This window comes from Perca fluviatilis, chromosome 20 (genome assembly GCF_010015445.1).
Source record: "Perca fluviatilis chromosome 20, GENO_Pfluv_1.0, whole genome shotgun sequence".
In the NCBI taxonomy this organism is placed as follows: Eukaryota; Metazoa; Chordata; class Actinopteri; order Perciformes; family Percidae; genus Perca; species Perca fluviatilis.
In genome coordinates this window covers 15,305,823-15,317,604 of record NC_053131.1, presented here as the reverse complement: position 1 = coordinate 15,317,604, position 11,782 = coordinate 15,305,823, and the positions used below count along the sequence as shown (strand labels likewise).

The window sequence follows — 11,782 nt, the reverse complement described above, 5'->3', positions numbered from 1 at the left end:
TTAAATTAGCAGCAACTATTTAAAGCAAAGCCGCACAGGCAGCATTATCTATCTGTCTATCTATGAACATTTGTTTAGTGTTAATTTTTCATTTCATTTTGGACATTTTAATTAAATTACTCTGATTTTCTTATTTTACCGTATGAATACCGGTAATTCCTAAATTTGGCCATGAGATGTCATTTAAATTTTATTTAGACCAATTGTTTTCATCTCCAGACATTTTATTTAGAGTACCACGACGTTACTTTGCAACAAGTCGTTAACTGTCTGGAGCCCAGCATTTAAATGCAGATTCAAACCATTGAGCATTTGACCCGTCGGCTGTTATTCACAGTCAAATTACAAAGTTTCACATAATGAAAAAGAACATTCAATGAGCTCTCTTTATTTAAAGTGGAGGAGGAGAGAAGGGGGGGTTATCCAAGGTGTTTGAGACAGATGAGGGAGGTGGGGGTCAGGGAGGGAGGGAGGAGGAGGCAGGGACGGTAAATTGGGCGGACACATAAAAACTGCAAGGGGCCATAGATGCTGGATCATTTGGAGAATCTGGCCGTCCTGCGTACCACCCGCCATCACGAGCTGAACTGGAGACGGATAGGAAACCCCGCTGCAGACCCCGAGCGCCGGCCTTCACCCCGACCCCGTCTCCTCTTGTTCGTTTAGAGGTGTCGCTAAAGGATTAATGAGCCAAAAAGGCTCCCAACTTCTCCTTTAAGGCTCATTTCGGCGTTTTTCGGCTTGTCGTCTGGACTGCCTTACATCTTGCCTTTCATATTCACTTCATTCGAGGATACCTGTACCTCTACTGATGGTAAGCGCTCATCCACTGGCACATTAACACATAACATATGCAGTAGCGCAGCTTTTAGAAACGGAACGTGTTGAATAATAGGCTACAGGAGGAAGTTGACAGTTTGGGACTTTTACTTTTGGTCTATGGTGTTTCAGCGCGTTTAACTGACTTTACTGACTTTGGACAGCATTCCCGGTAGAAATGTACAAGGGTACATGCCCATAAACCTCTCACAGTCCACCTCATTGACACAGAAACGAAGATAAAGTGAAATAAAAGTGTATTTGGGGACGAATAGCGCAGTAATCCTGGTGGAGCTCCTTTTGTGCCGGAGAGTTGAGCAGTAAAACCAACACAGTGAGGTAATTTCCAAACAGAGCGTCCAATTTCTCTATGCCTGTCTTTCTTCAACACAATTAAAATATTTACATAATTCCGATGTGTAACTTTTGCCAAAGTTTGGCACCGATGTTGTCCGATTAAACACCTGTATCTGCTTCGTGTCAAACCGGTGCGTAATGTGCAAGATGGAGATGATGACACAGCTCAGAATTTAAGCTAGAATGAAAAAAGCAGTTCATTTCGTAGGCTAATTTTTTTATTCCAATAATTTCAGTTTTACATATAGGCTCTCGGGAATAAACCATGCGTAATTGAGCCAAATTTGAAACGGCACATTATTGTCAAGTTATGACAAAGTCTGCAAAAACAGTCAGTGCCAACACAGCACAGCCGAGGTGATTCCGGTTTGTAATTGTTCGACATTGTAATATAAGGATTCACGTGTTTTCATCTGTTTTGTAACGAATGATTATTAAGTGGAAATGCATTATTAAATACAGTAAAGCTGCTGCAGAGAAAACATATTGCGGCCTGCAGGCGCATGGCGTCTTTGGCACAAACCTTTACTTTTCAACTCAAGTTTCTCTGCTGCAGTGCAGAGAAACAGACTCGCCAAACTTTGGGTGCGAAAGCATTTTATATTCACATACTTATGAATTCAACAAATCACGTGCATTTGGCAAAAGGGATCGAGGTCAAATTCTGGTTGTTATCAGGAACACATTTTTGACGATATTTGGGGTTTTACATTTGTATTAATTAACAGTCTTCAACCTGTTATGCGAATCAGCTGAGAGCATTTGACATTGCCAAAGTGATTTTTTTTGTCGTGCTTGTTGTTGTTTTCATTTCTTATCAAAAAGAGCGAAATCAGCACAAGAAATCTCAGAAAAGTCATGCAACTCATAATTTCTATCGGAGCTCTTGCCTCTCAGAATGCACTACAGCTAACAAAACCATTAACCTGGTTTCAGTGATCTCACTGACTGTGAATGTTCTTACTGTTGAGCTTCTCACTGGGAGCAAATACAATCCCAAACCTATTCAACAAGAGATATTACAGGTCTCTGTTTTACTTATTTCAACACAAATGAGGATATTGTATATTTTTTGGCACAATGGCTCTCTGTGAACTTATTATTTAAAAACAATACTTTCAGTTTTAGTTACAACTCACCTGTTATCAGGATGGTAAACAAACTATTCATTTTTCTTTGCTTGACTTTTGTATTTTTTTTCTTTGCATTGTCATTATTTGGAGTAAGCATGATAATCATGAATAACTTTAAAGCTTGTTAGCATTAACCACAGAAGAACATGTAAAATCAAATATGGCAGCAGAGTACAAAAACACAATTCCCATGACTATAGACATGTTGGTAAACCGATTTCTTGCATCTAAAATGATTAAAAAAAAAAAAATCGGGCCAGCGATTTGACTGTTCCCGTGGTAACCTGTTGCCCTCCTCACTCCCTCCCTCCCTCCTTCCCGTCTTCCCTCCCACCATTACTGTCAAATTCCTCAGGAAACACATCTGAAGAGCCATGTGCATAGTCTGATCACATTATCTCTGGTCAGAGAGAGAGAGAGAGAGAGAGAGAGAGAGGCCAAGGGGGACCGAGCAAAGCCAAAGGCAGTTGACTGCTCCGGCCTAATTGCACCCTGGTCTGCATTTGTTGTTGCAAAATGTGTCTCTGTCTGTCGCTCAGTTCAGATGTCTTCTCAGTGTGAAGCTTCTAAAAATCTAAGAATTCTGTTTTGCTGTCACTGTTTTGAAGAGGAGTAAATATGTGTCCACAATGCTGATACATGTGTTGGTGTAACTCCAAATGTTTTGCTTTTCTTTTTTTCTTTTTTTTAAATCACCACTGGTAAAAAAAAAAAAAAAAAAAACAGGCCAGCAAAAATGAATGCGATGACTCTTTCCAGAGTTGAAAGTTACTCGCTGTCTGCCTTACATCTTCTTTCATCATCATCACACCACTTTGAGTGTCTGTCTGTTTTAGCCTGCAGCTTTGTCAGTGGCTGGTTACAGTTACAAGATGTTCTGTATGGTCAGTGTTTTTGAGTGCTATGAATCCCTGTAATCATGGGAGAGGCCCTCACTGTACAATGAACGTTTGTTGTAAGAGATGTGCGCACAAACACACACACACACACACACACACACACACACACACACACACACACACACACACACACACACACACACACACGTTATCCCCCCACCCCAGGGGTAATAGAGCTGATCATGTTCTGAACCCTTCTCTCTCTTTGCCACAGTTCTCACGAACATGCAAGCGGTGGCACACACTCATGCACGCGTACAGGCTCACACACCGTTTAGCTCATGCACACACACACACACACACTGCACATCACCCTTTCTTCACACACACTGGATCTAGTGTCATGACCGAGAAAGGGGGGGGGGGGTCAATCGTAGGTCAAAGTCTAATGCTGTTAGGAAAAAGATCCTTGATTGCATGTACAGTGAGCCATGCAGGGGCTGAGATAATCGCACAGATACAACCACAGACACACACACACACACACAAACACGTTGTGTTGCACAAACACACACACACACATAATGTTCCTATTAATGTGCATCCTCACTGTGTAGTAATGCTTGGGTGCTCTCCAGTGGAACAGGCTCCAAATGATGACCAAAGACCTAAGTCGCTCCAGAGCACCGGGTAGAAATGTCTGCTCTGTGGTGCGGTGTGGTGTTGTTGTGGTCACCATGTCAAAAAATTCAGTAATTGTATTAGTATGATTCAACAACATTTAGCACCTTTAAGTGATGCGTAAAACAATTGTGTCATTAGAACCGTGTTTCTGTGCTTGTTAAACCTACCAGAGGACAAAAAAAGACTGTTGAGGCTGAATTTTTTTTTATTTTTTTAGAGATTTTGTCCTAGACGTTGCCCAAAAAACTTTCATATACCAAGAAAATGTCCTTGATGTTGTGGTTATATATAAGATGAAACCCTACAAAAGCACACACACACACACACACACACCAGTGCTGAATGTAAGACACTACTGATGACAGTGATGTCAAAGAGCAGAAGGCCTGTCATCAGCGTCACTTCAACCTATGTGATCCCTCAAGTGGGAAAGCGTTACCAAGAGATGAGGCCCTTTTGAGATAGATGTATTCAGTTCCTTGTCTGAAATAGGTGATCTCAGTCGCTTGGAGGGATAAAGGTTGACTGAGTTCACTTGGAGACAGTTTCTGTAAACAAACAGCCCTCTTGCTTTGGATATAGATTGTACCACTCCTGATCAAAGTGGAGTTATCAGCTCTTTGGTCTTGTGTGTGAACATGAGAGTATCCTTTTTTTCAGTTGAAGTCGGCACTTATCTAATGTTTTTTGTCCGTGGCTTTTGAAAAATGGTTCTTAGCAATTTTCTAGAATAGATGTAATAATGTAATGCAGTGTGTTTTCACTCTTAGGTAAGACATTAGGGATCTGCTGTCTGTGTTGTGGCACATACCTCCTTACATTCCAGTTACAGTAAATAGCTAGCTTTGCCCATGAGCCAAAATGATAAGCCTTAAAGAGACACTAGGTCTCACACACACACACACACACACACACACACACACACACACACACACACACACACACACACACACACACACACACACACACACACACACACACACAGATATACGCTCTACTACTCTTTAAGTAAATAAGTAAATAACATGTAACAGCCTCAAGTGTTTGTAACTGCATTCAGTTTATAATTTCCCTATGTTTTTATCTGTATCTTTCAGGAACAGGGTCACTCCAACGTTCTCCTGCAGCCGCCCAACACCACCTAACATTTCCTGGAAGAACGTGTCCATTGCCTGCTCCCAACAAACATGGACTGTTTTCCCATGCTTTATTTTCTGTCGGTAAGTATGTGGACCATGCCATTTCATTTGTGGCATGTGACACATTGCCGCATCTCACATTTTCCTCTGTCTACTGAGTCTGTGGATTTATGTGGCATTTATCCAGCCTTCAACTGAAAGTCCCAATGGGGTGTTGGGCAAGGCACTTGAATGAGGAACTGCTTTATTCAGTTAAATGTGTGGCGCATAGTCCCTGGTTTGCCCCATGGCTTGTTAGAGGAGACTGTGAGGGACAGTGGCTCCTTATCGAGTTAAGAATTTGCTCTGACCCCAGGGCTGCCTCTTCTATTTGTCTAATCATAGTGGAGGAGGGAAGAGATAGAAGGAAGGGAGGGAGGGAGTGAAAAGGAATGGCCCTCAGATTCCATTCAAAAAAGTTGGTTTCTTGAACCAGCTGTTTACCTTTGCAGAATGTCGCCAAAGATAAGCTGCAGCTGGTTAATCAGATCGGGGACTGCTTTACTGTAAACAAGGCAGACTGGACTATTAAAACCAATTAGTGTCTGCCCTCAGTGGGAACAGTTAGAGGAGAAGGTCCAGGGCCAGCAAATCTTTTATGTTAAAATGGAGGCCCTTCTTTTTTGTATTCTCTTACCCTCTGCTTTGTTCAGTCCTTTCCTAATCTTCTATCTCTGCTGCTCCCCTCAGAGACATCATGATTCCTGGTAATCGAATGCTGATGGTCATTTTATTATGCCAAGTCCTGCTGGGAGAGAGCAACCATGCTAGTCTGATACCTGAAGAAGGGAAAAAGAAAGTACCGGGACTGCAGGGTCGTTCGGCCGCTCAGAGCCATGAACTGCTGCGGGACTTTGAGGCCACACTGCTGCACATGTTCGGCCTCAAGAAGCGGCCACGGCCCAGCCGCTCAGCCACTGTGCCTCGCTACCTGCTGGACCTCTATCGGCTACAGTCGGGGGAGGCTGAGGAGGGCGGGGCACACGACATCGCTTTTGAGTACCCAGAGAGGTCAGCCAGCCGGGCCAACACAGTGAGGGGATTCCACCATGAGGGTAAGGAAAGGAAATGGAGGATACTGAAAACATATGTAGTAGAGTGAAATTAAAAAGCACAAAAATCGAAAGTAGAAAGTATTGCCATCAGTAGGAAGAGAGATGATAAATGCATCATGTCAGCACAGAAACATTACAACATTCAGGGGGTCATTGTTGCCAGGCATTCCAATGATTTTAGTAGTAATGTATTTCATTAGCATGGGCGAGGACTGCTAAGTATTCAGTGTAATACATCCTACATCCCTTGAAACATGATTGTAAGGCAGCTCCACCCATCTCACCATAAGCCAGGAATCTAAGGATGTGGTCACCAAACACTGCCTACAGAGGGGCAAAAAAAAAACTGCCAGACAAGCTCTCAAGAGCCTCATTTGACAAAACTCTGCATGTTTGGTTAGCAGCTGAAGGAAAAGCATACCTTCATATTACTGACTTACACTTCTCACCCCACCCAGCAGGACAAGGCTTAAAAAAGCCCAGTCTTGGCTTGGAATTGGAGTGTGCTCCTCTCTCATGTCTCCAGTTTATATGGAGGGCTCTTTTAGAAGGACCTTCCTCAACATGCAATTATCTTTAATGCTACTCTGCAGCCTTCTAAATAAAGCCCCTACTGCCAACAATGTGGGTGCTGAGAGCAGACGATGCAGCTCTCTGTAAAGATGGAAAAACAGTCTCAGAAGCCGGTGTGATAGAAAGACTGGAACGTTAGAAGGGTTTCTGTTTATTGTGACTTGGATCTGCTTAGTCTTAGCGACAAATGCAGAGGGTTCAATTAGGCTTGGACAAAATCCAGGGTACCCGATCTGTTAAATGTAAGTTGAGGTTGGAAAGCGAGACTGAAACATGTCAGATAAATGCTTGAAAACGATCTTTGGCAGAGAGACAGAGGTGCTGTACCAGACTTAGCAAGTGAGGAAGCGATCTTGTAGCGTGCTGAACTGAGAAAAACCGTGGAGCTTTAGGGCTACAGAACACGTCCGCCCTTAGTGAGGAAGGAGGGATGAGTCAGCCTTAATGGGACATGTCAAACACACTGCTAGTGGTAGCACACGGCAACACACACTTACACAGCAACGTACCAAGGTTAGATAGGAAGAAAGGAGTAGAGGAGGAACTTCTGCCTGTGATGCAATGTGTGTGTGTGCACAGATATATGTGTGTGCATTTGTTTCTAGTGCTCTCTACAGGCAGTTAGCCTCCTTTGCTAAACTATGTTAATAACACGCTTTGAGGCCTTCTGTGTGGGAGTGGGAGTGCTCGCTTCCATGGCACCATTGTGCGATTCAGTTAACCGATCTGTCCAAAATACAGTGAGTTATTACAAATCTGCAGCAGATGGACAGTTAGGTGAGGAGACATGTTTACAGGAGAGGTAAACCATGTAACAATTCATCTTGAATCCAGCAAGAAAGATCTGTTTTTTATTGACTGTGTGTAACAGGAAGCATCTTCCTGTGTTTCATTGATTTTACATGATTTTGTGAATTAAACTACAAAGCACAGAGCACGAGAAGGTGTGTGCACATTTCACATTTGGAATACAATTTTGTTGACTATTTGAATAAGTTGCATTCCCACGCAAGACCTCCTTTCCCATGGGCTTCAGATAAATGAGATTCTACTGTATTGTCTGACTCCTTAATGATTATTCATGATGAAAATGCTAAACGTCTTAAGTGAACAAACTGCGGAGCTAATCAAAATCACAGCAGGTTTTAATAATGAGAACCACCTGGGTAAGATTAGGGCCTGGGTGTGAAATAACAGGGGTGGATTGAGCAGGAAAATAGTAGACACAACATTCCTTTCCCCAACAATGGTGATCTTGCCAGAAACCTGCAGACTGAGCGTGGAACAGGGAGCCTCCACTGTGTTTATACTGTAGCTGTGGTACGTTAATCACCACCCTCCTTGTAATGCATGTTTCAGCAAAGTGCTCCGAGAAAGGCATTGAGAGAAGGGCTGGATAATCCTTATAGATAGATAAGGAAGCGTAGACGGTGTATATTTATATTCCTGAATATCCCAGAGGCCTTGAAAAGTGTGCATGGACATTATTTTGTGTTAATTAAGCTACATTAGAATGGGGAAGTGTGACTTTATTTTAATACATTTCTCAGTTGGTTCTGTAAAGAACACAGTCGCACAGTGAACAAGAGATACAGTATCTTCATGGAAACGACAATATCTGGATATTTTTGAATTCATAAGATGTACTTTTGAAGTGAAGTTGTTTTATTGTATTAGTTGACACTACAAGATCTGACCATTACGTAATTGTGCAGCTAATGAAACATTTCTCCTCTTGTTCTTTTTCAGAGCACATGGAGAGGGTGCATGATCTGTATGATGGAGAAACCATGCCCCTTCGCTTCCTATTCAACCTCAGCAATATCCCAGAGGACGAGCTTCTCTCCTCTGCCGAACTTAGGCTCTACCGTCATCAGATTGATGAGGCCATCGCTGACGCCTTCTCAGACCACCAGGGGCTTCACCGGATAAACGTGTACGAAGTGCTGAAGCCGCCGCGGCCGGGGCAGCTAATCACGCAGCTCTTGGATACGCGGCTTGTGCGGCACAATGCGTCGAGCTGGGAGAGCTTTGATGTGAGCCCTGCAGTGCTGCGTTGGACTCGCGAGGGCCTACCAAATTATGGGCTGGCCGTGGAGGTTCTGCATCTCAACCAGACGCCACGCCACCAGGGCCAACACGTCCGCGTCAGCCGCTCACTGCACCAGGAACCTGGCGAGGACTGGGAGCAGCTACGCCCCCTCCTGGTTACCTTTGGCCATGACGGGAAGGGTCACCCGCTGACCCGCCGGACCAAGCGCAGCCCCAAGCAGCGGGGCCGTAAACGCAACCGCAACTGCCGGCGCCACGCACTATATGTGGACTTCAGCGATGTAGGCTGGAATGACTGGATAGTGGCACCCCCTGGTTACCAGGCCTATTACTGCCATGGGGAATGCCCCTTTCCTCTGGCGGATCATCTGAACTCAACCAACCACGCCATTGTTCAGACACTGGTGAACTCTGTGAACAACAACATTCCCAAGGCCTGCTGCGTGCCAACAGAGCTCAGCGCCATCTCCATGCTCTATCTAGACGAACATGACAAGGTGGTCCTAAAAAACTACCAGGAAATGGTAGTGGAGGGCTGCGGCTGCCGCTAACACACAAACTAACAGGAACTTGGCCTGGCGCCATGAAAAAAAGTAACATGGACGCTAAAACAAATCAGAAGGTCTTTACTCCCAAAAAATGTTCACTTGGACCCTTATTTATAACTTTTATGTCGAGGTGTATGTTTGTCTCACTTTTTTTTTGTTTCTTTGACAATATGATCATATATTTTGACAAAATATATATATTTATATCTACATATTAAAAATAAAATGAGTCCTTATTTTAAACATAAAAAGCTGTACAACTTTTCATAATGTACATTAGATTGTATAAGGTTTTTTTTATTGAGAAAATAGTAAAAACAATCTAAAAAGTAAAGTTAATTTACTGGTAATATTTATTGCTTTCATATGATATACATTTTGGAGAGAAAAATAAAAATATGAATTGCTTCCAATAACACATTCTAGCGGATCACAAGATGCACCCTTTGTCTGTTTGCGTAAATTAGAGCTCTGCGTGAACACTCTGTTTTTTTTAAGGAAACAGTTGATATAATCAGAAATGTACAATGTAACCTCTTTACATTAATATTGAGCTGATCATTTTAAGAAGCCCCTTAACACAAAATCAATTTTACCTTCTTGTAAAATATCTATAATAATTACTCTAACGGGGTTGTAAAAATAAAAGTTGACAGTAATGATCTATTACTGTTTAAATCTGAGTTAAGATTTAAATTCTAAGCTTGATACTTCCTAATGGCCTCTTAAATGTGTTCAAATGATTTTTTAGCTAAAATTAAAATAAAAGCAGAGAAATCTTTCTGATGCTCTGTCTTTTCCAAATAAACATGCTTTGGCCTATTATCTGGCATCTCACCAACTCTGAATGGTTCACCCTTCATCAAAGAAAGATAAATAGTGGAAATGATCACCCAGTGGTTCTGCATTTTCTCAATTTTTTTAATCCTACTTTCAATGACAGAAGCTGTTACAGAAATGGTATGCCATTTCAAAGTGAGCAGGCCTTTAAGGGTTAGGGCCTTATTGTTCTCAAATTTCACTTTTATGTCAATTAGGCTAACATGTGGTGGTTGGACACTCACTAATCCAATTGCAGCCGGGGCGGGTTGTTGAGCCCGACTGTGAGAGAGTGATTCTATTGTTCTTGACGTCCCCACATTGGGGGCATGATTGTGGCCGATGCGTCCTGCCCTGATACAAGGCGGCTGAGTCCTCAGAAGAATCAAAGGTTAGACGCTCTGTCTCCTGCCTTTGTCTCCGGCGGCTCATGCCGGCAGAGCAAAGACGCCTGTCTCCAACCTGTGCCCCATCACACAATGGGCTTCTACATCACTTATTTACAAGCTGACGGCTGGCCCAAATTATATGATAATGTTTAGAGCCCTCCTTTGAACTGCTGGGGGACGTTGGCTGTGCATTGTTTCCCAGAGAGTGCCCTGTACATCATCATCTCTGATGTACAGGGCCACAAATATAAATACTTATAAAGCTGACAGCATAATCAGCATTTAAGGGAATTTTTACATGTGTTTTGATGTGTAGTTTGTTCTTTTTAAACTACAATTTAGGTTCCCAGTTAATTGATCTCAAGACAAAGATAGAAGATGTATTTTTAAATTTGAAATATTTCTTGACTGGTATGTTGTGTCAAATGAAATAGTTACAACATTAGGTGATTTCTTTTAATGACAAGTCAGGTTTGTCAGTTTGTTTCTACTGGAGCCCGCGCAGGCCCTGGCCCTCAGGCCCTCATAATGGCCGCTGGGCTTCTCTTTGATGTCTGCATATCAACGTCAAAAACAAGAGAGACTGCTAAAGGAGGAGAAGACGGAGAAGAATTTCATTTAGAAATGGCTGAAGGCAGAAGAGAAGAGGCTAAGGGTGTGTGTGTGTGTGTGTGGGGGGGGGGTACATGTATGTGTGTGTTCGGTAAGAAGGACAGGGGTGGGGGTGGTGGGGTGTCTTTGCAGCAGCTTGACAGTGCAATTACAACATTTCAACTGATCTCCCCCCGAAGTTGAGATAACATCAGCCAGTTATGGTAATTGTCTGGCCTGTTCATTATCCCACTGCCCTACACAAAGAGGATGCGTGTTTATTAAAAGGCCCAGAGAGGGACGTTTATATAAGCACAGCACACCCGTTGAGCATGCCATTCAGTTTAGCAGCCAGGCTCGAGTCGCGCCTTCACAGTTTGTGTTTGGCAGCATCATGCCTCAAGCCCAAATGCTTCACTAAGTGTAAGAACCTCAGTAAATAGATAGATACATGTAAATGTGAGTGTGTGTGTGTGTGTGTGTGTGTGTGTGTGTGTGTGTGTGTGTGTGTGTGTGTGCTGCGCGTGTGTGTGTGTGTGTGTGTGTGTGAAGGGAGGTAGAGGGGGTTGGGGTCAATTACAGAATGAGTCCTTAAAAACAGATTGAGGGCTTTGTCATTCCTATGTGACATGCCATTCAGTCTCCTGTAAGTGCTCGTTCTCACGCAATTACAGGTGAGTCATTATGCAGCAGGTCTATTGACACTGCTCGACTAATTGACTGGGTGAAGTCTTCAAAAAGCTTT

The 11,782-nt window shown here is 43.0% G+C and overlaps 1 protein-coding gene across 1 annotated transcript; it reads left to right on the top strand.

The window, feature by feature from the left end:
- The first annotated feature begins 532 nt into the window (after positions 1-532).
- bmp4 (bone morphogenetic protein 4) lies at positions 533-9,921 on the top strand. The gene is made up of 4 exons (XM_039787037.1): positions 533-814; positions 4,930-5,052; positions 5,701-6,065; positions 8,388-9,921. The coding sequence occupies exons 3-4, from the start codon at positions 5,708-5,710 to the stop codon at positions 9,239-9,241; spliced, it is 1,212 nt and encodes a 403-aa protein (XP_039642971.1). The 5' UTR covers positions 533-814; positions 4,930-5,052; positions 5,701-5,707; the 3' UTR covers positions 9,242-9,921.
- Positions 9,922-11,782: the final 1,861 nt, after the last annotated feature.

Bases quoted from the DNA above. Each gene is read 5' to 3' on its own strand.
- bmp4 (XM_039787037.1), top strand. From the start codon at position 5,708: ATGATTCCTGGTAATCGAATGCTGATGGTCATTTTATTATGCCAAGTC. The intron at 6,066-8,387 runs GTAAGGAAAGGA...GTTCTTTTTCAG, and splicing joins GAGGGGATTCCACCATGAGG to AGCACATGGAGAGGGTGCAT.